This window comes from Asterias rubens, chromosome 21 (assembly GCF_902459465.1).
Source record: "Asterias rubens chromosome 21, eAstRub1.3, whole genome shotgun sequence".
NCBI lineage: Eukaryota > Metazoa > Echinodermata > Asteroidea > Forcipulatida > Asteriidae > Asterias > Asterias rubens.
This window is the reverse complement of record NC_047082.1, coordinates 8338769-8366751: the sequence shown is the minus strand read 5'-3', so window position 1 is coordinate 8366751 and position 27983 is coordinate 8338769. Positions and strand designations below refer to the sequence as shown.

Genomic DNA, 27983 nt, shown 5'->3' with positions numbered 1-27983 from the left:
AGCTGTTGCCAAAAGCTTGTAAATCTCTAAAACACTAACTTTACTTATTAATCCGTATTGTTATAAGGACTTGTTATTTCCAATTCATTATTTAAAATCTATTTTGTTTCTAATACAGGAAACAAACTTTCGCAACAAGTTTTTGCCGAACAACAGAGGGCGCTATACCACTTGTTTCTAACTGACAGAACAAAATGGCATTAATACATCGACCCGGCGAACCGATCGCCACTAGCAACAGGCCAAGCGCAGTGTGTGTAATTGAATGAGAGAGAGTGCATGCTTTTATCATCATCGGTTCCGGTTTATTTACCACACACGTTGGTTGGGCAGCAGTCAGGCATGGGGAGTGTAAGTAGTAAATCTACGGGCTGTAATGCATGGTAATGTGTGAACTGTGGTTGGTTATAAAAATTGTCATTAGTTGTTTGTAGAGTGACAACAAAACATGTCAGAATGGAACTTGTTAATGGATAGCTAGAACTGGAGGTCTACAGTGAGTGTTATTCTACACAAAGGTAAGCCTTACTTAGAATAATTAATATTATTGGTAATTGCTTGAGTTTAAAAATAACATAACAAACTTGTTTGAAGCTAAGTTTTCTGTCATGGCTGTTTTTAGGGGATTCGTTTTTAGCCATGATGGAGTATCAGTATGCACTAACTTCCCACCATAACAGACAACAGACCAATAAATGATTAAAATAAATGATTACATACACCGTCGTCCACGCTGGCTTGTGCGATATCAGGGATGAGTTTTTGACTGATTGATATTGAATTAGACTTCATCAATGTCAAGTGAAATGAGTCTTCCACTGTGCCGCCAGAGGAAATTGCTGTTCCTGATAAAGAGTAAGATAAATAACTTAAATAAGAGCGAAGTTCATGGCCTGCAAGTTGCAACAGTCTAGTCTACATGGTCTAGGAAGATTGAAGGGTCATGAGGGTTGTTAAAAAATTATAAATGGATCCTTGGAAGGATTGTGGGTTTCTAGAGGATTGTGGGTTCATTACAATCATCGCGATTATAAATTATAGGTGGGAGGGTTACGACAACTGCGATTCATTGTGTTTTTGTGTGTGTGTGTGAAACTGAAACCAGTCAACTCACCTACTAAATTTAAAACCCTATTTTTTTCCTGTTGAAACATCACGCCACAAACTAACAATTTTGCGCTGTCACTTTGTGAAATGACTTTTTGCTCTAACTCACGGGGTGACTTTGTCAGGGGCGACACTGTCAGGGGGGCGACTTTGTGTGGTGGCGACTCTGTCAGGGGGCAACTTTGTGGGGGCGACTTTGTGGGTGCGACTTTGTAAGTGAGGGGGCGACGTTGCTAGGGGCGACTTTGTAGTGGGCAACTTCGAGTTGACTGGCATCCGTGTGAAACGAACCACCACTTCTGGCTTACACTTTACAGATGTACAACTGAATGAAATATAATATTTGATCACACAGGATACAAGCCCACCATCAGTGAAAATGTAATTTGCCAAGGATCTTTAAGGAGTTGTAGTCACTCAACTATCATCTCAAAATGCCAGAGAAGAAGCTCTCGATAGGTAAGTCCAAATTTCAAACCATTTCTTAGCACAGCGGCAGTCAAAAACGGTATGAAGGCTGTAATGAAGGCCAAATAAAAATAAAAACATGTTTTCTTTTTAGAGGCCCTCCTCCATCCTTTAATATCAAAAAGTCAGGATGCCATGAACATGTTTTTGTTGGTCTTATCATTGACGTCATCCGGCCGCATTCTTGTAGCTAGACAAATTATGATGATTGATTGATTGAATTTATTCGAATAAAAATATAACAAAAAACATAGGCCTATTTACACAACAATTGGGAGAAAAGACAATGAAATAAGATGACCAAAATAGAACACAAGATAGAAATACTACACAAAATTATCCAAGGTTAACCCCCCAAAAAACAATAACTTAGACTAATTTCCATTTGGGGTCCTTACAAAAAAGGCAAAAACACCAAAACGAAAATTGAAGATAAAAGAATGATTTGTCTATGTGGTACCCAGGATTAGCCAAATATCATTATATTGACAAAAAACAAATGATGACGCGATTTTTAAATAAAATTGGGGTGAGTGGAAATCAGGATTCAAGACCTGTTTAAAACCTCAAAATTTGTGTCCTTAGCCTAAATATCAGCGTGTTTTTCTGTTTGTTCGTTGATGCCAATATAAACCACACAGTTCAATCAAATCTATTCCCAGTTTCCGTGACAACTCTGAATAAACAACAGTTCGATGACTTGTCCACACTCAGAAAATGATAACGATTGTACGCCAACAAACAAACAAAGTAAATAAAGAGTTTAGAGTAGCTTTTGTTTGATTCTGTTGACACAAAATCATTCAAGTTTCTTGTCTTTTTGAGCCTCCATTTATCTATCTTTATCAGTTTTGGGATCATTTCTTACTTTGATTGTCAAAAGCCTGGTTAGTATTGCTGATCTGATTGTCAGTTGTATAGTTTTAACATTGACAATTCTACCTCCATGCATTGACCAGTAGGTAGGCCTCTTCCCAGAATAACGCAACATTAAGCCTGGGCGACTAGTGTCGAAGTTGCGACTGTTCATTGATCAGGCAAGTCGCGACTACCATTATTCAACTATTCGGTTTATCTTGCCGCCAGGACTACTACAAAAACAGTCACGAATTCCTGCTTGGTGAACCAACTATTCACAACAACATAGTATTAGTTTACGAAACTCAATCAGACATCAGTGACACAATTCTTTAATCCTTTCAGCACGAATTTTACTATATTAATGCGGCCGTTGCAAAAAATATGCCGCAAAGCATCTTGGGAATTACAAATTACAAACGACTGTAGTGTTAATGTCGAAGTCTATTTGAGGCGCGAGTGGGAAGGTATAACATTTTTATTTGATATCCAACAGTGGATAACTGCCATTAAGTAGTTATGATTTTAAAAAAAAAAAAAAAAAAATTACAGAAAAACTGTGTTGTTGAAAATTACAATTTATGATTTATACCTTTTACAACTAGTTAAATTAATATTTGCCTACTTTTTCTTTATACAGTTCCTCCAGTGGTCACTGCAGATGACTTGGTAAGAAAAATTCTATAATTTTTTTTTGTAAGGGCCTACAAAAATGTGTGAACAGTCTTTGTTTACTCAAAATTGATGATGGTCACCCAATTTTACTTGTGATTTGTTACTTGATATGCCCTGGTAATTTTTATCTTACCTGTCAGGGCTCAGATTACGGGGGGAAATCTTGTTGCTCAGAATAATACTGGACCCGGATTTTATTTACAAGACTAGAATAAAAAAAAAGAGACTCGAATCAAACTAAAAACACCATTTTATCATCTAAAGAGCCGTTCAGAATTGTAGTAAATTTTTTTTATTTTTTTTATTTTGTTTCTCGCAATTGTGCTTGGGTGAGAAATACAAACGTCTTTATGAGAGGAGAGAGAAGAAATATATACTGTGCAAGATCGGAAGTTTCATTCCAAACATTTGTTTGTTTTAAAGACATTGGACACTATTGGTAATTGTCAAAGACCAGTATTCTCACTTGGTGTATCTAAACATGCATAAAACAACAAACCTGTGAAAATTTGAGCTCAATTGGCCGTAAAAGTTGCGAGATATGAATGAAAGAAAAAACACCCTTGTCAAATGAAGTTGTGTGCTCTCAGATGCTTGATTTCTGGACCTCAAATTCTAAACTTGAGGTCTCGAAATCAAATTCGTGAAAAATTACTTCTTTCTCAAAAACTACGGCACTTCAGAGGGAGCCGTTTCTCACAATGTTTTATACTTTCAACCTCTCCCCATTACTTGTTACCAAGTAGGGTTTTATGCTAACAATTATTTTGAGTAATTACCAATAGTGTCCACTACCTTTTAAAAGCCAAGAAAAGCCATTGCAAACTAGTGTTTGAGACCTTCAAATCTAAAGTAGCTGGTTCACATGATGCATTACTGTGTTATTCAGTGTATCTATAATAGATTTTTTATGAAGCCATTCAATCATTAAAAATCGAAGTATGGGGTGACTGGGTGGGTCAAAACACCCCCCCCCCCCCCCTTAAAAATATCCCCTTGCCAATTACTTGCAACACAAACATCCCATAAACCCGAATCCTGTTTCAATTTGTCCACTGATAAAACTGTGTTTAGTTTCCACACTTCGGTGTCGTAAAAATTTACCCTAGGCAAACACAAACACATTCAGTAAAGATAGTTTGGTCTCACAGACAACAGATCAAACATCTCTTTGTCACATCTCCTCCTTGCGATCCGATATCGCACAATGCTCACAGTGCTGCGGATTTCTCACAGACAAACATCTACGGACTTCTCTGATATTAACAGAAGTTAAAAGAGGGTTTATTTATTTAAGGAACCTTCCACACTCTGTGCTAATCTTGTTGCACTTACTGCAATGGAATTTATTATTTAAGCTAATCCTAGTTGATCCATAATCAAACAATGGTGTTGTGTGTCCTTCAGAGGCAAAGCTGGAACATGCAGGGCAAACAGTAGCTGGTTGAGCCACACTTCTGCGGCTACCAAAGGGGGGGGGGGGAGTTTAGGCTTATTCATTAAGTTATTATTGTATGAAGTAGCCTACTTTGTTGTGCGCTTGGAGGCAGATTCAATAAAAGTGAGCACAGCTGAAGGCTAAATCAATTAATCCCCAAAATTTGTTTAAAAAAACCTGGGTTTTATTAAGGCCAAATAAATAAATAAATAAAAAATAAATACCCCTGCCAGATTCCGTTTTAAAGGCCGCTCCTTTTTTCTGTCTTTTTTTTTTTCAACAAAAATAGGGATACATTTTCAGATCTCAGTTAAAAAAAACACACATAAATTTTGAGAAATAGCCCAGCCAGTTAGTTGTCTTACAAGAAAGGTGTTGGGCGGCAGATACAAAATAAATAAAAAGGCGCTCCTTTTGATGCTAAACATGTTTCAAGAAATGTAGAAGTGGTCACATTTTTGGGACTTATTAGAATTTGATTCTTATTGAGTCATTCTTTGGCCATGAACAGTTCTTGTTGCAAGAAAGAACTGCCTTGACTTCATCCGAGAAGGAGTTATAAATCAGATCTGATCATCTTTGCATAGCTAGTTGTCAACTATCTCATCAACTCACTTTTATTAGATCATTTACGTTCAACCATAAAGCTCTACGCTGGTAGTCTCATTGTTGAACTAATTTGATTCTAATTGTCTTTCTCTGGCCGCTAGCAATTCTTGTTTGTTGAGAACACAGTACTTGATTGGTACCATACACAATAAACAAAACCAATGTTAGTGAATTATGATTAGCCTGTAAAACGTACAGGCCTGATATCTCACGGAGGCAACAAAGGCAATTGCCTCCATGCCCCCTGGTCATTGCCTTGGTGCCCTTCAATTGCTTCAATGGAAATTCACAATTTCCTCATACGGTGCCTTTTACCAAGTAGAAAACCGTACCAAGGAGAAAACCGCCTTGGTGTCCAATCCTTTCAAAAACGAAGAGGAAATCTTCAGAAGAAATGTTTCAGTCTGAAATACAGTCAAAGAAGTAAAAATGGCAAAACAGCAATATTAAAAAAATCCACTACAAAGGATTAATGGTCCTTTCTCTATGTCTAGAATAAATTTGAATCACCCTTGCTTTTTTTTGGTGCTTTCGGACTCTTTGCTATTCATGAGTTTCCACAAAGAATTACCTGTTCATGTTTGTTGTGTGGTCATTTAACCTTCGAGAAAGACTTTGCTAGGGTCCGCGAAAAATCAGACCCATTTGAACTAAGGTTCCAGCGATTTCTCGTAGATTGAACGCCAGAGGATTGGAATAAATTTACTTTTCCAATAAAAAAAGCACAAAAATGTGTTCAGGCTCAACTTGCCACAAACCATAGTTCCAGAGAAACGGACCTCAGATTAGACACTCACGTCATTATTGTTCCTATCAGTAAATGATAAACAGTCGTCCATCAATTTATAATTACACGATAATCTCAATCATACTCTAGACCGATAACAACATCAGAAAACAAATACTGACTGATTGTTAAATGGAAAGAACAAACAGGCCATGAGGATCATGGGCTAGCTCCTGGGCGACCGTTGCTAGGTGATTGTTAAGTGGGGGAAAGGGGGGGGGAGACAGTGAACATTTGCAAATTCAATCTTTTTCTTTAAAGGAACATGGCAGGATTGGTTTTTGCTAACAAAACAGTTGCTGGCAGTGTAAGCACTGTTTGTAACTTACCGTACATCATGACAAGTCTGTAAAGAAGTTTGAAATTAATCGGCCATCTGGCATAAATGTCTGGGGTCTGTGTCACAAGAAAATAGTGGGGGAAAAAAAACGATTACACATTTTGCATGACATCTATTAAAAGAATAAATAAAAATAAACTCTCTCTCTGAGAGATAAACCCCAAATAGGAAATTAATTTTGTTTATTTCTCATCATATATGACATTTCAGACACAAATATTTCAAGGGATGTTTTTTACTGTCATTATCATTAGAGAGCGAAAGTTTAATGTATCTAAAAGTTATTTTTAACAAATGTGTCGGCCCTCCTTCATTTTTTTCAAATGGGTAGGAAGCTGAACACATTTTATTTTTTTCTTGGCCTAAAGCTAAATGTGTTGTTGGCAGCGCCTTTGAATTTTTTTTTTGTCCGTTTGTGTTCAGAGATTTAAGGTTTGGTTGGTCTGAATAGAATTGAGGAGTGTTTGTGAATTAATCAACTTATTGTTCACTGTATTGTGTCCAGTCATTTGTTACATTGTTACCACTATGTTTAGTTCACAGCCAAGGGGGTTCCCCTCTGGTTATTAAACATTCAGCAATTCTCTGATGTATTGAGTAATTATTGCTCAGAATAATTGTTCTCTTTCGAGTGTGGGTTTTCACTTCAGTATACAGTACCTCATCGTGTGCCCAAGCTAACTAATTTGTGAAAATAGAATTAGCTGTTGCAAAACTGCTAACCAACCTAAAATACCTTGGCCCAATTTCATAGCGCTGCTAAGCAAAAAAAATGCTTAGCATGAAATTTCTCCCTTGGAAAAAAACAGGAATGCCAACAAAATTTCCACGTGAATTTTAGGACAGCAAACAACAGCTGAATACCAGTAAGAAGCAACATGCAACAAATGGAAATTTGGCTGGTCATCCTGTTTTTATCATGGAAGAAATTTCATGCTAAGCAATGTTTTGTGCTTAGCAGCTCTATGAAATTGAGCCCTGCTATAAATGCAAAAAATAGTTGATGGCCTGACTGATGTTTTGACCCATATGGAACCAACGTTGTAATATTAATTATTGGTTTTAAAGTTTATTTATATTTCTGATGTATTTTTATAACGAATCAGACCTGATTATGGATGCAAATAAATGATCCCTAGTGTGCTTGGTAGAGTCTTACTCAAAGGCTAAATGCACTAGGGCCGGGTCGAAAACGTCATGGCATTAACTTTTTTTTTTTGCAAGCTAATTTGTCACACTTCACCTTCTTAAGAACACTCAGATAGGCTTTTATGAAGTGGCTGTCGACAAAACATCTGCTGTACCATTTTTCTCTTTCAATAATGTAAGCAGTATTAATTACAGAAACAAAATTTGTTTGTTACAACTGTTTATGTTTGATGTTGTTGTCATTAAGCCTGGTTGGTTGTTTGCAATCCGCTAATTCGATTTTCCCAATATTAATTACAGCGCTTGGTTCTTGTCGCCGAGCAATCTATTTTACGGCTTAAACACGGGAGCTTTAAAATGTGTGTGAGCCCTATGGTTTAATCAGAGGTCAACAATAATGTCATTTTTTAACCCCTTCATGCACTTATTATTCACGCAATAAATTCATCATATGCTTAGCCTAATTCTAGTTAAAATGGGATGCTGGCACGAAGCCAAGGTGTCTCAGCCTTTCAAACAAACAATTCAATGTCTATAGAAAAAGATACCTAAAAGCCAGCCCTGACAAGTAAACATTGGATTTTTGTTGATAAATAAAAAAAGGTAGCCAAGAAAGGCAAAGGCCTGATACTTCCTGGAGGCAACGAAGACGATTGCCTCCATGCCCCCTGGTCATTGCCTTGGTGCCCTTAAAATGCTCCAGTAGAAATCTACAATTTTTTCATACACGTAGGGTGCCCTTTTTTAAAGGAGAAAATGCCTCTTAGTGCCCTTGCTTTTTTAAAAGCAAAGCATATAAGGCATGAGGCAAAAACCAAAACTTAGCTTAGTCTGAAGTATGACAATTGTAGCCCAAAATTTCCATACGTTTGCTTTTTTCCTCTTATAAAACTGCCTGCGCTTCACAGAGCCCCACATACTTATTGTAAGCGAGTTTATAAACAGAAAAATACCACTGAAAAACATTTTTTTTTTTTTTTACAAAATTATTTTCTGAAACATTTTGAAAATGTTATCTTATTACAATTTTCAAGTTGCATGGACCACTCATTTGGGATGGCTTAACCACTCAACGAGCGTGACCGTTTCTTTGCAACCGGTAACCCACCGCTTCCAGCGTTACCATAGAAATGACGCTACTGTGTGACAACAATTCCTGTATCAACCCATCCTGATGTTGACCCAGCTTGTGATTAAAAGAACTCTGCCACTCTGTTGGCATCAAATATTTACTGTCAGAAGTTCAAAGTGTCGACTACCCATTAAAGATTGAACATTAACCCTAGTAACCAAAGTGATCAATACGGACTAGGTCGGTTTGACAAAGTGACAGCTTTTGTTATCTTTTTTTATGGAAGTCATTACCAATTGGTTGGCTTTGGGGATGTATTGTTGGTGACTATTGTTACAAGACCTGGTGTGAATATCACAAGTCGGCCGCTAGCGGCTACTTTAGTTACCCTGGCTTTGGACTTGGTGCCGCCCAAATATGTTCACAAAGACTTCATAATTTCTGGAGTTCGTCATTCTAGAAAAGTTTGCTCGGCCCCTCCAAAAGTAAACATTGGGGGATGTTGCTAGTGTGTGTAACTTAATATTTTGTTGTTCATATTGACAGGCTTATTTGAGGAATATAAACACAAAATTTGTCTTTTTGACAGAAAAAAAGGTGAAATAGAAAATAATTTTAAAAAGGAAGCGGACTTTAAAAAAAAAGCATAAGGGAGGAGACGATTAACTGTTTTGTTTTTTGGGGCCTTTTTTATCTGTCTGCAATCTCTTAACTTGTTTGTATTGTTGCATTAAAATCAAGTACGTAACTCGACCTAACAGATTGTGTTAGTTTTTCCCAGACAAGCTTACCAAGCCAATCAGTATTAGATGTTTTTTCATTAACTGTTTGGTATCAAATGACTCCCCTGGCATAGAATCACGTTCCAGAAATCCAATCTATTTGGAAGGAATTTTGCTCCTGTTTGATGAAGGGAATTCAACTTGCAAGATGTCACGGTTCAATGCTCCTTGGAACTTTGCCAAATACCATTCAGCCGAACAAGTAATTCTTATCAATCATCAAAACTGTTGAATGTTTTGATGTTTTACCTGTTTGATATCTAGACAATTTATTATACCCCTTTCACATTGTGTACCTATTTCAAGTAGTTCCGGTTGTAGATTTTCAAGAATACCCGTGGATTTGAAAGCTTCCCCTATTCCAGAGCAGGGGTGGCTATTCCCCGGGGTACGCCATTTGCTGGGGCAGATCGGGGTAAAGTGATTGTAGTGTGAACAGGCCGACTGTTATTCCCTGGGGGCAACCTCAGGGAATAGAGAAGTGTGAAACATGCTGAAGTCAGCTAATTCTTCCTCATGTTTAAATTCACAACTCCAGAGGTGTTGCCTCCTTATTTTCACAGCTTTTGAAACATTAATTGTAATTGAATATTGAAAAGAAAAACAAACAAAGGTTCAGGGTTCCAGGGTTCAATGTCTGGTCCTTTTATAATTATTCTGAAGTCAATAATTCTCCTTCCAGCAAGAGACTCTGGTTTTAAGTTTCTGTTACCTTTGGCCTTTCTAAAGAAGTGATACCTTTGCTCCAGGATAAAGTTTCTCAAAAGAATTTTGTAATTGCATTAGTTTCTAAAGTGGGACGTGCAATACGTTGAAGAATTAATCAATCGCAGCTTTAGGTTAACTTCATAAAGAAGGAGTCTTTTGTTTCATCCCAGTGTTCCCAGGAAATCCATCAAGCTTTTTAGTTTAGTTTAGAAAAGGCAATTCACTAGAATGGTTTTCAAGTGTATCATGAAGGTTGAAATCTTTCAAGAATGTGCAAACCTGTGGAAACGTCTATTTTTAATCTTTACCATCCGAACCCTTCAAAATCCAACTGCATGGTTTTGTTCGATTACTGTTCTGAGGACCACGTTTATGCATATTATGTTGGGATGCACCAAGTGACAAAACTGGTCTTTAACATCGAAGTTGCAAGAGAATAATACTAAGAAAAACAGTTAACACCCTTGTTGCACAAATGTGTGTGCTTTCAGATGCCTAAAAAATATTAAAGCCTTTTAATATTTTTTAATATTTTAGTGAGAAATTACCTCTTTCTGAAAAAATAAAACCATTATTTCAGAGGGAGTTGTTTCTCACAATGTTTTATACTATCAACAGCTCTCCATTGCTAGTTACCAAGTCAGTTTTATGCTCACATTTATTTTGAGTAATTGCCAATATTGTCAAATTGCCTTTAGTAGGTACCCTGATAATAAATGCACTCGTTTGTCATGTACGTCTTCGTGTAGATTATAAAATATTAATGACTCTGATAAAAAAGTACGATAAATAAATTAGTAGTTAAAAGTCAAACAGAATGAGTTTATGAGAACGGACAAAGTCGTAGTGTTGCCATAAAGCCTATAACGGTGCGTGGAAGCAATTGTTGATAAACTACATGCATTGTTGGAGGGGGTGAACTGCACTGGCAACAAAGTGCTTTCAAAAGTGACACCCTTTTTTAGTGTATGTTTGGAATGAACCAATTTACAATTTGAGGGAGTCAATAGATTTTGTATAAGAATCATATGAGAGGAATTGATCACCGTTGATTGATTTTTAAGTAAACACATGTCAAGGTGAATGATAAATGAGCAAAATTGCATGTTTTAGCTTGTTGTAACCATGACAACATGTTTTTTTTTTTTTTTTTAAATGGTAATCTGATTGAATTTGTATTTATAAGCATTTGTTAAAATTTGTCATTTATCATTGCAAGATAACCCTAGCTTATTCCTTTTGTAGACTAATCAACTACACGAACTCAGCGCTCGACATCTTCCGGTGCGGTTATTTTGCCAAACCTACATAAATACTACAACTATCGTATAAAATTGACTTTTAACAATTATTATTTTTATTTCATCAGGATGACTTCCTTGCAACAGATGATCTGTTTGTGGATTACTTCAATGCCTTCCTCCAGCTTCCCGTAAGAACCTTCGTAGTTATTTCTTGTCCCTTCAATAGTTTAATATAGATACCAACATTTGTCTAATAGAATGAAAATACCCTCTCAAAGACTAGGAAAAATAACAAGCCTTTATCTTCCCAATACCCCCTCCCCGAAAAAAGAAAAAAGAAAGAAATGAAATTGATCTTACTGTCTGAAATGTATTTTTATCTTCCCAGACTTTCCCGGAACCCCTTGTATTCAACAAGGAGAAGGGTGGTTTCGAGGTGGTTTCTTCAGCTAAGCAAGCCTTGAAGGAGAAGATTAAATCATTGGTTCGCTCCCAGCAGAAACCCAATCCCATCTACAGCGCCACCAAGAAACTCATGAAGTCCAAACTCCCTCTTGGGGCCAAGCCTCAGAGCGGTCCGCAGTACACCGAAGAAGATTTCGATATCAAGACAAGTTTTACTGTCCAGGTACAATAAATAATAATTACAACATTTGTAGAGCACTACATTAAAGGCCATGGACACTATTGGTAATTACTCAAAATAATTATTAGCATAAAACCTTACTTGGTAACGAGTAATGGGGAGCGGTTGATAGTATAAAACATAGTGAGAAACGGCTCCCTCTGAAGTAACGTAGTTTTCGAGAAAGAAGTTACTTTCCACTAATTTGATTTCGAGACCTCAGAATTAGATTTGAGGTCTCGAAATCAAGCATCTGAAAGCACACAACTTTGTGTGACAAGGGTGTTTTTTCTTTTGTTATTATCCCGAAATTTCGACGACCAATTGAGCTCAAATTTTCACAGGTTTCTTATTTTATGCATATGTTGAGATGCACCAACTGTGAAGAATAGTCTTTGACAATTACTAATAGTGTCCAGTGTCTTTAAGCGCTACAAGTATATTAACCAAATTGACAAAACAGATTGAAGTAATGAAAAGCGTCTAATGCTTGTTCCAAAGTGTTGGAGCTATGACCGAAAAAGCATGATAGCCATAGCGTGACATGGTGCTGGGTCCCGGGGAAAGCTGGAAATGAGTGATGGAAGAAGATGGGACGATAGGAAAAACAATGAGACGAGATCAAACTAAATGAGTTGTTTGTCAGAAATATAAGTAAGGAGAAACCATCCAAAACAAGTACAATTAGCTTTGAAAGAAAATGTGCCAATGTATTTTCAAATAACAACTTGACTTTTTACTCCTTTAACGCCTGCCATTTGACTTTAACGCCTGCCAAGCACCTGGATTAAGTTAGAATAAGGATCACGACACACATATAAAACCCTGCAGTCTACAGTACCACTTAACCTTTGTACAATTTCACTGGATTCGCAAACACTATTGATTCACAACGCTAGGGTTGTTAAGACAACTTGGTCAATTCATGGTCGTTATGTGCCCTGACCTGCAGTGGTGTTCAGTTGATGCGTCATTCACCTGTTTTAGTTGTATAAGGGCACTGGACACCTTTGGTAATTGTCAAAGACCAGTATTCTCACTTGGTGTATCCTAACACGCATAAAATGACTGTGAAAATTTGGGCTCTCAATTGGTCATCTAATTTGCAAGAAAATAATGAAAGAAAAAACACCTGTTTTTAAAAATTGTGTGCTTTTCAGATGCCTGAGAAAGGCTTCAGGCCTACAGTGTTTCTCAGATTCAAATTTATTAGTGAGAAAATACCTCTCAAAACTACAGTATCAGTCCAATTCTCTGCTCTGGACCCAATTTCAAAACGCTGGTCAGAGCAAGTAAATGTACCGTAATTTTGCTGGTAACCTATTTTTGCAAAGCAAGAGTTCTCACTGCTTAGCAAGTTTTTGTGCATACAGGCTTTATGAAACTGAGCCTTAAAGGGAAGGTACACGCTTGGTAATTGCTCATAACAAATATTAACTTAAAAACTTACTTGGTAACGAAACGAACATTGGAGAGCTGTTGATAGTATAAACCATTGTGGGAAATAACTCCCTCTGAACTAACGTAGTTTGTTTAGGAAGAGATAATTTCTCACTAAATTAATAACAGACTTCTAGCTAGAAGTCTTTTATTCTTATCTGAAAGCACACAAATTCGTCCAACAAGGGTGTTTTTTCTTTCATAATTTTCTCGCAACTTCGATGACCAATTGAGCCCAAATTTTCACAGTTTTTTTTTTTTGTGGGTATGATGGGATACACCAAGTGAGAAGACCGGTCTTTGACAATTACCAAACGTGTACCTTCCCTTTAATCTCTTGCATGAGTTTTAGAGATGAAGTTCCGCTATGAGGTAAACTTTTCTTTCTTCTTTATTGTTGCTTTCAGTGCTTAAACAAAGAGCAAGGAATACAATGGATCAAGGAGGAGAGATTGCCAGCCTTCTTACAGAGTGATTCCTACTTGGAGTTTAGACTAGCAAAGCTAGTCTCTCAGGTAGAGGTAGGTAAACCCTTTGTAGTACCTGTGGATTTGTTTCACAGAACTCAAGAAAGTACCGAGTATACAGTGCTTAATACACAACAAAAGGTAAAAACGCCAAGGGATCCTTTTTAGTTCCGCAATTCATATGGTGAGACTGATATCCAGTCTACTTTAGAGCAAGATTGATAATGGTAGTAGACTATTTCTAGCTTTCAGTTTAAGAAAGAAGTTTGTGTGATCAAAATTTTGTTTTTTCCAAAGAGCATGTCAAGACCTCACCCTTTTCTTGTGACCAGCAAATAAAAGTATTTCAACCCCGTAGTTGGGTTCATTTTAAATTTGAGCAATATTGATTTTCTTGTTCAGATTGCAGCCAAAGACAGCGACGTTCCTCTCCGAGCATACATTGATCCTTCCTTCAAACCGTTCGCCATCGAGAAACCACCAGTTGTCGAACCGCCCCATGTTGATGAACAAGGCATCGCCATGCGAGATATGTTTGTGTGTATGGGAGACGCTCATACTACTCAGGCCAAGGAATGGTTCAGCGATGTGAAAATGAAAACTGGAACGTCGACCACTAATTCAGTACGGACACGAACAACTGACGGTTTTGGCGGGTCACGCCCGCCAAGTGGGCGACCATTAAGCTCCGCCGGTGGGCGGCCGATGAGTTCAACGAGTGTCAGACCTATGAGTTCCATGAGCGGTCGCCCTCTCAGCTCTTCCATGAGTGTCTGGGATCAGGCGACGGCAGATAGCGGAATTGGAAGCCCTTGGCGGCAGGACTCGTTCAGTAATTCGAACTTTGACCCAACGAGTTTTGAGGACATTCCAAACAGCGACAGAATGTTTCATAGTCCGCCAAGGTTACGCTCTCCGCCAGTATGGAGACCGCCGATCGGCGAAGATGTGTGTGTCGTCGCTGCGAGTGCTGGAAGGAGCTACGGGGGACCAGTTCATGTGGATCCAGTGGGAGATAAACAGAAAGTGGTGGTGGAGGAACCTTTGACTGACGATGAGCAAGAAGAAAAGATGAGCATGGAAAGTGGGTTTGACGCTGAGAGCCAACAGTTGAACAACAGCGGGGATGAAAACGAGGAAGAAGATTTGCCCGATCTGCAATCGCAGACGATCAAAGTCTCCAATGTGGAAGACATGGCCACCGTCGTCGTATCGTTTGCAATGAAATCAGCCATTACCGTGGCAACAGATTATTCCCAAGATGAAATTAACTCCTATATTGATCAGAATATCTTACAGTCGCTCGATGTCAGGAGTGTAGATCTGACAGAAGATGCTTTAGATTTGATCGAAATCACGCAACCCACCGATCAAAAGAGACCCTCTATACTAAAAAACAGTTTAGATGTTGCCGAGGACTTGCGATCAAACAGTCGCATCTCCATGGCAACGACTGCCCAAGATGGCGGAGAAGAAGATTCCTTATTCGACAGCGACAATGAAAATGATACCAATGAGCAGATTGATCCGTTCTTCTCCAAGCCGAGGTTTAGTTTTGACTTCAGCAACAAGAGAGGGACGGATGCCTTCAAGAGGTTTTTGTGGGGTACAGCAGGAGAGAAGATATGGAACTTGTGGCTGGATGTGGACAGGGGGCAGATGATTGAAGACATTGAGGTTCAGTTGCAGTAAGTTTCTCAGTTGCTTGTCTTCTTCTTAGAACTGTCTGAATGTATTTAGTCGAAAACGGCTAAAACTCCTGATGATGACTAGATCAAGCTAGTCGAAACGTTGAGACCTATTAAGAACTCACTTAGCGGTAGTGAAGTAACTAGAAGTCCCCTCAATTAAGATGTGGAGATGAGCGCTATATAAGAAGCCCTTATTATTATTTCTATTTTTTATGTCTTTAGTTTTATCGGGCAGTTGCGAGATAAGTATCTGAAGTCTGGAGGAATTTGTGAGTTACCTCGGGAAGTCCTCCGATCTTTGGGACTGGAGTCTCCATCAAAATGGAGGGCGATGGACAAACTTGCCAAACTCCAGCCTGATGTTGCTGCACCACTTCTGCTGTACTGGTAAGATCATCCGCTAGAAAATAAAAATTGTTTGGCTTTAAAGGCACTGGACACACTATTGGTTATTACTCAAAATAATTATTTGCATAAAAACTTACTTGCGTACCGAGCAATGGAGAGCTGTTGATAGTATAAATCATTGTGAGAAACGGCTTCCTCTGAAGTAATTTTTGAGATAATTTCTTACTAAAAATAATCTGAAAGCACACATTGTTGTTTCTGCAGGGCGCCACGGTTCCTGATGCGAGAAATGTACAACAGTAGCAGCGGCCCCAACAGCAATACCACGAATCAAATCTACAACCGACAGAAGCTTCTTAGCAGCAGCAGCAACAGCGGCGCCGCTTACCCCGAGCCAAAGACTGTCACATTACTCCCCCTCAGACCTAAGACATGCTGGCCTAGGTTAAGGCACAGCTTCAGTCAACAATCAACAGAGGTAAGAAAACAGTTGACTTTTGGAGTCATCGCTACTTTTTATTTTTATTTTGTTTTTAATTTGAAACCTTGCATGGTGGGAGTATATGTAGGTGAGTTTTGCGGCAGCATCATGTGTAAACCTCTTTTGAGTAGTATTGACTCTGAAAAGAAACAGTGGTTGACAAATTTTTGTTTCTTCTTCCGTTTTGTAAAGTGGTATTTGTATTTGTAAAGTGTTGATTCAACTCCATTTCAAAACTCTCTCACCAATGATTTTGTATAGATGTTCAATGTTCAGTTCAGGTCCCGGCTACTCCAATAATTTTCTGACAGCCGACAGTGGCGCTCCAAGTGTTTAGGAAGTCTCAGCATTTTCTCAAGTTATGAAATGACTTGGCACTGATTTTCACATTCAATTTGTCTTGACTTTCTTGTTACTCTACAGAGTTCGTCGAGAAGGACTGACCAATCTCCAAGCCCTCCAATGCCTCGTAAAACCCAACGTAGCAAAACTCTCCCGACCCTCCCCGTGTCGAGCCTCATGACCTCCATGACAGCGAAGAAACCCACCCACCATTCTAAGATGGCTTCCCCAGCCACTCCCCGCAACATCACAATCAGTATCGGCTCTGGGATCAAACCAAGCCCCCCGAGATCCCCAGCTCCCCCGAGGTCCCCAGCTCCCCCTCAATCGCGCCCGCCGAGTAAATGTGAGGCTTCACCTGTTGAAATGGCTGCCCTTGATCTGGAACAGGTTGAGGAAGGATTTGGTGGCAGACGTGGGATCAGTCATGAGAAATTAGTGACGATAGGATCTGAGGAGGTTGTAGCTGCGAGCAAGCCAGAGAAAAACAAAAAAAGGTAGAGACAAACAATAAATGATTTATTTTTTCTTGCCAAGGTAGCAAAAGTTGTGAGTTTTTTATTTGCTTGGTGATGAGTTTTTATTTTCAAGACATGATTTTGGCACTGGTACTGCTCATTGATTGCCTTTTGGAAAGATCTTCTCTTTTTGCTTGAAGTTTATTGTACTTTACATTCAGTACACCTGGGCTTTGCCACTTGCGTTCGATTGAATTTTATTTAAAGGTTTGGCAATAATAGTCAACCCAAAAAGGAAGTTTTAGGTTCAAAACGCCAAAACGAAGCAGGCACTAAAAAGACTTAACACAAATATTTGATTTGTTCCAGGCCGAATACACCACACAAGAAGCGTCCGTCTTCAGCCGCATCTACAGTGAGCAGTATTGGTTCAGAGGAGAGTGAGTTCTTCGGAGGACGTCGGATGGAGAGCCTCCTGGAGGGACTCTTCCATGAGAAGAAGGCTGGAGGATTCTTTATGGCGTATCTTGAGAAACTAGAGAACCAAGTAAGTACAAATGGGAAACTGGCAGAAGTTGAAAATTGATGATAAATTAATTAATTAAAGGCATCAGAAACCTTTGGTAGTTGTGAAAGGCTTGGTGTATCCAAAGCATAAAATAACAAACCTGTGCAAATTTGAACTCGTCAATTGGTCATCAAAGTTGCAAGAGAATAAATGTTGTGCTATTATAAGCATTATCAAAGGGTTCGGACTGATCAGGCCTGAAGTATTTTATTATTTGAGGAAGAATTTTTTTATACTATCAACAGCTCTTCATTGCTCGTTACCAAGGGAGTTTTTATGCTAACAATTATTTTGAGTAATTACCAATAGTGTCCAGTGCCTTTTAGTAGGATTTGAAACTTTCGATGTCAAAGATACAATCAAATAAATAGAACCAGTAATCAACCTAGAACCAGCTCTGTCAGTGAGTGATTTTGGTAATTAATTTGGTGAGAGGTGTTATTGTTACGAACACATTCTGTTTCCAATCAATAGACGCTGATAAACTGTTTGAGTTGCTGGCATGAGCTGCAAGACTATCATGCTCTTTTCTACGCCGATGCCTTTGATGCGTTTACTCTAAACAGAAAAGCACAGGTATGTTCAATTAAAGGGAAGGTGTACATTTGGTTATTACTCTAAACATTAATGGCAATAAAAAGAAGCCTACAGCAGCTTTAAAAATACTATAAAACAATCGAACGGTTCCCAAAACCAAAGGTTTACTCTGTCGTTAATTCGTTGGTCACACCATGAAATGACATATTGCGCCACACAGTCAAGTGTGTGAAAATCATGATTGAAGTTAAACAATCTTTCAAACTGCTGTTTTTGACAAACAATTTAAAACAGAACAGCAGAGTTTTTTTAAATTTATGTTTTAAACCCCCACCCTGTCTACATTTTCTCTTTGCAGGCAATCAATTCCAAGTATATCGTTCAGTGTTGTTTTTACGACATCGAGTGCCCCTCTGAAGTCAGAGCCCAAGTGTATCGGGAAGTGTCGCCCCCATTTGAAGAACTATTTGATGGTGCGGAGGAACACATTCTGCAGATGCTTCTCAAGCCATGGTCGGAAATGAAATGTAGTGATACGGTGCTGTATAATAAGGTTAGTAAAAGGGTCAGGAACAAAAAACTAAAGATACTTTTTGCATTTGCACCAATTTTTTTTTATTAGAATATTCTGTTTATGATTACTGATGATCCAAAGTTTTGGCTTTCCCATCCAGAATAGAAAGTTTTATCGGCAGGAAAACTAAATATATTTATCTATTTGGTCTTCTAAACATTCCTTATTGAAAGAGCAAGTTTTCAGTTATGATTTTCTTCCTGAGTTTGCTTAAAAATCATGAAGGCTGCATTCAATTCAGAGTAATTTTACATCATAAATTCACAGTGAATTTTCACGCCATTTTTAAAGTCTCCCCAATCAGCATTTGCAGATCTTCTATGTCTATTTTATATATGTGGAGTTCAGGGCTTCTTTTTGGCTGTTATTCGTTTCTCCTTACATGATCAAACTGATTTGTATGATTTGATTAGATTGAGTTGATTTCTGAGGAGAGGAAACTTGACGCACTAAAATCCAGACAGCTGAAGAGTCTGACGAGAAGAGGTTTTATAAAAGAGGTAACAAATTATCAATAAATAAGTCTTTTGTTTGTGGTAACACTATGTGTGTATCTACTTGCCAGGTAGATTATGTTCTGTTGAGAACTTGTTTTGCGTTAAATCTACTAAACTGTGGAGTATATTTTTGGAATTCGGGAGACTTCTCACTTCTGAAAAGAACTGTTCTGCTTCTCAACTACTTGGCAGAAGGTAGAAAGTCGGCTGGGACTACTATTTCCAAGTTCTGTGAACAAAATCTGCAGGCAAATCACTTGGGTGGGATTCAAACCCATGACCTTAACACTGCTAGAGCAGATGTCTTACCACTAGACCACCGAGCTAGCCCGGTGGCTAGAAGCAGTTTAAATCTTTCTATTTTTGGGGTATTTAATTTTGCATTGGAGATAAAGAATATAATTAGTTTTTACCCAGCGTTTTACCAAAGATGTTCAAACCACTTTTGAAAAATTTATTTTAATTTTTTCCAGAGAATTGCGACTCCAGATTTCTTGATGGACGAAGACGATGAGGGGAAGCAAGAGGCGTACTACCAGGCACTCCGAGAAAAAATACCGGAAGAATTCAGAGACTTTGACTTCAATAAACTCATCCATAATCGCCTGGAACTTGATCACTTCAGACAATTCTTAGGTATGAGTTATTTTATAGACGTTAAATTTTTATCAGGGTGAAGAATATTCTTTATGTTTTTTGGGTATTTTTTTTTTTTTTTTGGTGGGGGGGGGGGATTATTCATATTTCAAGTTTCTTGTCCAGTTTTGTAAGGCTTAATCTAGAAAAAAATGTCAACAATCCTAAATTTACATATTTTTTATACCAAACTGGGAGCATTTCTTCTCAGTCTTATTTATTATGTTATTGGTGCAAAATGTGCTGGTGTATGTTTCATGATATAAATAAATATCAAGGCCGAGAAAAGAGACAATAAATGTGCACCCTTTAAAAAAAAAAAACCAAAAAACCTCCATAATATTACCACATCAGTCTCAAAGCTCGGTTTCTATTTCGTGATGTAATTATCTCAAACCAAGTTTTGTATATTATATTTTATCTTAATAGCAAAAGGTGCAGATAAAGTGCTGGAAATGTATCCTGGTAAGACTGGTTTTGGCACTAGTCTTGTTCTGAGTTAGTTTTGGCGCTAGTCTAGAGAGAATTGTAGAGTCCTCATTGCATGTCACATTAATAAGGAGTAGGAATTGAAACTTTGCATGTTGGAAATACGATATAGTAAGGTTTGCTGTAACTTCATTTAATGATAATCTCTAAATCTAAATGAGTTCTGGGATGGTTCTAAAAAGAACAGTTGGTTTCAACTCGAAGTTTTGATCCTCTTCTGGAGAAAGCATCAGAGTCAAACTTTCTCCAGAAGACAATCAGAGCATATGTCCAGTTTAACCACCCAAACTCAATTTGTGATTATCATTATCACCTGGGCCCAATTTCATAGAGCTGCTAAGCACAAAAATTTGCTAAGCATAACATTTCTTCCTTGATAAAAACAGGATTACCAACCAAATGTCCACGTGATTTTCAGGATAAGCAAACAACAGCTGAATACCAGTACCAAGCAATATGCAACAAAAGGAAATTCGGTTGGTAATCCTGTTTTTATCAAGGAAGAAATTTCATGCTATGCAAATTTTTGTGCTTAGCAGCTCTATGAAATTGGGCCCTGGTGTTGCCGCAAACTTTACTATAATATTCACGAGAGAAGAGAGAACAACAAATGTAAAGCCACTCCAGATGTTATATACAGTCCAAATTAAACATGTAGAAACATTGAAATGTAGTTATTTGCAATGAATTACATCAATGTTTGCTTGTGCGTGGAGCGTAAGGCTTTAGAAGCCGAAAGTAGTCGCTGATTTTATTTAGTGACTTTACCTACGCAGTGAGTATCGAATTCATAGTGTTTGACGTCGTTCATCAGCTATCATTATTCATTCATTTCTAAAATGCTGTGTAAGTAAAAAGTTTTTAAATTATGGGTATGGGCATTACTGCTTCGGATTCCCCCAGGCAAAATCTAAAAATGGTGACCAACACCTTTTGAAATGAAAATTTCACAGTAAAGGATAAAAACAATCAAATGATTCCAAACACCAAAGGATTGCTTTGCCTTTAAATGTAGCATCAAAACCATCAGCTTACTAGTTTTCAGCATATCATCAAATCATACTTTCTTTTTATACATTTCCAAACCATTTCACCAGTTTCCTAAACCTCTATGCACCTTACACCCCTTTCTCTAAGACGATGTTCATTTTCCCTGTAATCATAGCCTTGCATAAAGACAGACAAAACCAATCTTAGACATATATGTACATGCTGCATTAGACTGAAATCATCCTCAATTTGCTCAGTTGAAAGACAAGAGTGTTGCTCCACCAACACCAGCTCTTCCACATCCCCGAACACAACGTTACTGGGGATCCTTTCTGTTTCAGGGCCACGCCATTGGAACTCGCTCTCTCTCAACATCATTTTCTCATCACCTGCTGCGCCAGGAGTGTAAAGTTGACAGATAATATATAGTGGCTTCTCATATGGCGCTCAGGTCCGTCACACAGTGACGCTCATGGCGCTTCATTTTTTACCCCTGGTCACTGGGCCTTAAATCATTCCTCAAACCATCTCAGCTCAACGGGGAGCATACAGCCTGTGCGGCCAAATATGTAGCGCACTAAGCTAGTTGATTGCATGAACCATCTCTACCCTCGCAGGTACCCATTTATTGCCCTGGGTGGAGAGAAGCTTATGGTTAAGTGTCTTGCTCCAAGATACAAGTGTCAAGACCGGGATTAACACCCACACTCTGCATAACAGAAACATCAGAGCTTGAGTTCGGTGTTCGTATCCGTTAGACCATGACACCCCAATTATGGTGCATTACAAAATGGCCATTTGTACTACCACAAAATGTTGTTAATATTGCTTCTCAACTCTGCTTTACCTCCAACCCCTTCCCTTGATACAGAGGACAACTATGCCATTACTGATCTGATGTGCTGGATGGACATCGAGTCCTTCCGTCGGACTCCGTATCTTGAAGCTAACAAGAGAGACTCCAAAGCCAAAGACATCAAGAGTAAATACCTGAATAAGAAGTATTTCTTTGGACCTAACAGCCCAGCCTCAAGACCTCAGCAGAACCTGGTGAGAAAACGTTTACGCCTTTTGTCATGTAGAGTGTTGTCTGAATGGGCATTCAGGTTAATTTTATTGTATAAAACAATCAAACGGTTCAAAAAATTATAGGTAATACCTGTAACCTGGTTAACCTGGGAAGAAAGAGTGCTATAACAGATCATTGTTATATCAACACAACTATCGTATCCTGACGATGACTAGAGCAAGCTAGTCGAACTTTCGAGACCAATTGAGAACTCACTCCGCGGTAGTGAAGTTAATAACGATCCAGTTAAAGCTAGAGTAGTAGTCCCGGCTGATTTTCTACCGTCTGCCCAGGTAGTTGTTCAAAAGCAGGAAAGTTTTTCCAGAACTGTTGAATTCTGAAAAATCTACTCCGCAGTGGTAGTAGAATATCAAGCAAGACAGTATTTTAAAGAACAAAATCTACCTGGCAAGTAGAAACAAACATGGTGTTGCCGCAAACCAAATACTTATTTTGGTGAATTATTCTTGACTCTCAGGTGATGCAAACTGGAGGAGGATGGGGGAAACTGCTCCTTGATAGACCCCCAGACCCAATCCTCATCGAAGCACAGAAGTACGTCCGTCAACGCCTAGAGCGGAAGTGGCTACCCATGTTCCTTCAGAGGGAAGACTTTCAAGATCGACAGCGTCCTCATATCAAGATGGAGGACGTAGTCAGTGATGTCATGAACGCCAAGAAGCTACGCTCAATGGCTATTTATAAGGTACGTGCAGTTGGCGTCAACATTTAAAAATTTGTTGCAGTGTTAAGGCTTTATTTCTGGGCAATTTTTACAGGCAGTTTGGAGACACCAACTGCACTTCTGGCTGTGAGTCCCTATATTTCTATAGAAAAATAATGCGAAAACTGAAATGAAAATTATTTCAGTGCTGCATCTATTTGCATCTCTTTGGAACTCCTTGCCTGGTGCATGTCCCCCCCCCCATCCTACAATCTAGACTGTCTCAAGAGGAATATCAATTCCTACCTTCAGCTCCCCTGAAATATTTTCATCTCTGTTTGTTTCTTGTAGACCCTTACCAAGCGTGACTTTTAGTCATGTTTGAGTGGAACTTTCATACAAAATTCATGAAATAAATGTTTGATTTTTTCTTCTCAGATTCTTGAGGGTCGCTGGGTGTCCTCATCTCGTGACATCATCAGTTTCCGTCAGGCATTGATGAACCCAGTCACCTGCGGCCATTTCAGAAAGTTTGTCTCTGTCAAGGGAGATAATCTTGAGAACGATGTTCTTTTCTGGCTGGAGGTCCAGAAGTTTAAGGTAGGGTTCTTGTTTTATTCACTCTAAAAATATTAATAATAATAGTAATAATAATGTAGGGACTCCAAAGCTCCAATATAGAAATCCTGTATTAAGCGCTATATAAATGCATTTTATTATTATTTATTATTACGGAACATAGCCCGACTCAAGGAGTTTGCTCAGGGACACGACCGTGTCATGACCGTAATTCGAACCCACACTCCAATGACCTTACCACCAGAGCTTGTATTTGATGCTCTAAACCACTCGGCCAAGACACCCTTTGAAGATTATCGACATCCTCAAGATTAACTCCAGGTCCACCCGACTGTTTTAAAACTGAATCTCATTTTTTAAAATTTTGTTATTGCAGGATATGTATCATTCCCACACGGACGATTCCTTGATCCAGCAGAAGATCCAAGCCATCTTGCGTTGTTTCATCGTATCAGAGATTGCTCCAAATCTTCACATTGACATCACGCCTGAGATGGCAGAGAAGATTATGGATAAGAGACCTCGTGAGATGGGACCTTACGTCTTTAGAGAAGCTCAGGTAAGATTTGATGATTGTAAAAAAATTTCTTCAGTAAAGGTGTTCATTTTAACAATTCCAATTTGTTTAAATTTTGTTTAAAGTCTTTGTGATGTATTTTGTAAGTTTTAATGTATTTTTTAGACTGAATCCAAGCGTATGTGGTTGCAAATAAAATGATCCTTACCTTACTTTACCATGCTTTCATTATGGATGAAAAATAGAGCTCAAAAATACTCACCAATTCTTCGATTTCACCACTACATTAGTGGCTTCATCAGACTGGCAACTCATCACAGCTGGTTTTCTCCTTTTATAGTTATCAGAGACAACTATACCCGAACAGGTGGAAGCCACTGCAAGTTTGCTAGTCTATGGATTCAGTCTTAATTTTCTTGAGGAGGGGGAGAAGGCAATTTTATTTTATTATACTTTTATTGTCCAGAAATTTTGATGAGAGAGAGAAAAAAAAGGGCGAGGGCTCACAAAAGGAAGCAAAAGGACGCAAAACATTTTTAGTTGGCCTTATGTAACCTCAAAAAACTGCTGATTCTGCTCTGACTTTTGACCTACAGATGACTGTCTTCAAAGTGCTTTTCCAGCACTGGGCGGACTTCCAGAAGTTCCGCAATAACGTCTCAGAGGAGAAGATGCTGAATGACCTAGAGAGGAAGAGGAGGAAAATGAGACGGAAGGAGATGGAGTTGAGACGATTGGAGGAAGAGAAGGTTAGATAGAAGAAAGAAACGCTTTTCTTTATAAACCTGTTTCAGACTCGCCCCAGAGTCACGCTGAACAAAAAACTTAATTAAAGACAAAAGAAAAGTTCAACGTCTGAAACAGTAAGGAGCAACCGGACCCCCTAGAAATTGAAAGATCGACTGTTTCAGTTGTTTGGAACGATTCCGGAGCTTTGATTTTGTCATGAGCCGAGCCAATGTAAATAATTATGTTCAAAACATTTTTCGCAGAACTCGGGAAAATACCGAGTGCTAACACACATCAGTTTATATGGCTAAAATCAAAATTAATGTTCTTTATCCCCGATGCAAATTTCAATCTATTAAAATTAATATATTCAAAAGAAATAAATTACTTATTTTCTTTCCCAGGAGGCACGGAAGGGTGATGAAGATGAGAACAGTGTAGACTCCAAACTGCTGGGTCATCGTTTCAGCGTCTTCCCAGATTTCTTAGATGAAGGTGAAGATGATGAAGATTACGAAGGACAGGAGAAAGTTGCGTGGAAATATTCCGATTATATGACGGTGCTGGATAGAGAGCAACAATTACTCAACGGAGATGACAGGGCATCGAGTATTCTCTCTGGTGAGTTGTGGTTTCAGACTCAGGGGGAGGGGGGTTGGGTTGTAGTGAGTAGTTTGGGTTTTGGATTCAAAATGGGGGGGGGGGAGGGGGCTTGATAGGAAGTACTGATGACTGAAAAGAGACAGGGCATCCAGTATTCCTGATTGCGTGGGTTTTCCCCCATTATGTTTATTCCCCCAGCATCTAAATATGAAAATTTCTTCTCTTTCTGAAACTGAGAAATTCTCCTTGTTAAAAAGTTGGGAGTAAATCAATTTGCCAAGTAACCAAACTGAGCCTTTTTGTTTGAAGGTCTTTGTGAATGTGTGAATATTTCTTTACTATTTCGCCAAGTCTTTGTGTCCAAATTTGTTCAGGGTGGATTTTACAAAGAGTTAAGACTAGTCTTCTATCGAGTTAGGACTAGCCACATGTTTTGTATATCTCCTAGGACTAGTCCTAACTCTTCGTGAAATCAACCCAAGTACATGTTTATCACTAAGGGAAACATTTGACCCTATCCACCACCCTGATTGGAAGAAAGTTCCCATTTTAAAGTAAGTTTTTAAGAATGAAACTGATTATTACTTGTCTTGATTTTCTTTGAAGCTATCGAGAGTTTAACCGATGAGCAGAGTTCTCAGCAACGATCAACGCGGACACCTCAGAGTGACCAGGGTACAGTGTCATCCGAAAAAGGTACATGTGTATTATTAAATCAACTTACTCCCAAGTCAACTACCGGTTCTTCCCAGAGCCAACACCACTCAAAAGAGATTGACTAATAAAGAATAATAGTCAAGACTTGTAAACTCTTGTGGTTTTAAATTAGGAATTGCAAATGAGGACCACACAGCAATTAAGGCCATACAGCATTCAGCCCCTCCCTGGCAAAACAGCCTCAACTTGAAAATTGCGTCTTTGATAAGATCATTACTTGGTTAAATTAGTGTGCAATTCCCGTTTCAAAATTTCAAAGGCATACTATGTTTAAATGTGAATATAATGACGTGTCTTATTTCGGCCTCTTTTTACACTTTCGTCCTGTTTTTATGGTAAAACAGCTTATCTCTTTTTGTGCTTTGCTCAAAATTTCTTTTTTTGTTTGAGTAAAGGCTGGTTTATAGTCAGTCGCGCAATGGAAATTTTGACACGCGACAAAGTTTATAGTAATCGCTGAGGCCTAAAAACTGTGTGGTTTTTTTTATTGCGCGTCAAGATTTCCATCACCCGACCATCGCGCAACCATCGTGCAACCATCGTGTGACCGACTATAAGCCTTAGGGCTTTTTTATGGAAGGGCTGCATTAAGCCAACGAATTGTCCGAACTTGAGAGGAAACTTTTGCCTTCTGTTGAGTAGCTTTTTCATGATTTTTTGTTTTGTTTCTTCAAAGGTTCAAAAGGAAAGACAAAGAAGAGCAAAGGAGACACCGGGATGCCAGGAAAGCCAGCCAAGAAAAAGGTCACAATGAATCTGCCATCTAAGGTCGAAGGTCAAGAGTCAAAAACATCAACCAATGGGAAGGAATCTTTGTTGAATGGACACAACAGAGACAAAGGCAAGAATAAAACGGCCGCTGTGAATGGTGCAAGAAGAAAATGAATCAGCCAATGAGATGAAATCTTTGAGTTTTATTGTTTATAAACAGAACATAGCCGCTACATGATCAAAAAAGTAAGTTATTTAAGACATTGTATACTTTTGTTGAGTTACCAGAAAAGTATAACAACTATCTTTTGTCACCCAAGATTTTAAATTGCGGAAAAACTTTCCCAATTGATGCAAGTTCCGTATTGAGATATTTTTGTAATTGCTTCCAAATTTTACAACATTCCAAGTTTGTGCTTTAAAGCCGGACACTAATGTCAAATTGAGCAACATTTTAAGGGACCAATTATTTTAGGAAAAGAGATTTCCCAACAAAGTGCTTTATCCGAATACGGAATGTTCAAATTTGTATCGAAACAAAAAATAATAAAAAAATTCTTTCGCTGAATTTCTACTCTGAACAAAGTTTTTCATCAAACAAGCAACCAAGTCATTTTAAAAACACTTTTGACAATTTTTATTTTGGAACAAGTTTATGGCGTGATGTTATGTAAAATATATTGCAACAAGTTTCTGGCGTTTTGTTATGTAAAAATGTGTACAATGTTTATACACACAAATAGCATGTATTTATGTTGACTGTTCTGTTTCTAATGTATATTTATGTCACTTCAGAATTACCGAATGAGACTGTATTTAACTTTAGTAATTTGAAAACATGAAGACGCCAGTGCCTTAAAAGTTTACTTTATCTTGTTCTGATACCCACTGTCTGTTTCTTTGAGAGTGAGGCCGCGTCAGAATTGGTGACTACAGCTAGGGCTAGCATCTGAAAGCACACAACTTCGTGTGACAAGGGTGTTTTTTCTGTCGTTCTAATCTCGCAACTTCAAT

General features: G+C 38.4%; 1 protein-coding gene across 1 annotated transcript; it reads left to right on the top strand.

Moving 5' to 3' along the window:
* The first annotated feature begins 253 nt into the window (after positions 1–253).
* On the top strand, positions 254–27983 carry LOC117304542 (regulator of G-protein signaling 22-like). Its single transcript, XM_033789064.1, has 23 exons — positions 254–518; positions 1463–1566; positions 3074–3102; positions 11363–11425; positions 11626–11865; positions 13710–13823; positions 14172–15457; positions 15683–15847; positions 16073–16286; positions 16713–17128; positions 17459–17636; positions 18132–18233; positions 18553–18747; positions 19182–19268; positions 19739–19901; positions 22252–22430; positions 22928–23155; positions 23552–23713; positions 24069–24251; positions 24806–24958; positions 25343–25559; positions 26148–26237; positions 26935–27983. Exons 2-23 carry the CDS (start codon positions 1542–1544, stop codon positions 27141–27143), a joined length of 4698 nt encoding a protein of 1565 aa, XP_033644955.1. The 5' UTR covers positions 254–518; positions 1463–1541; the 3' UTR covers positions 27144–27983.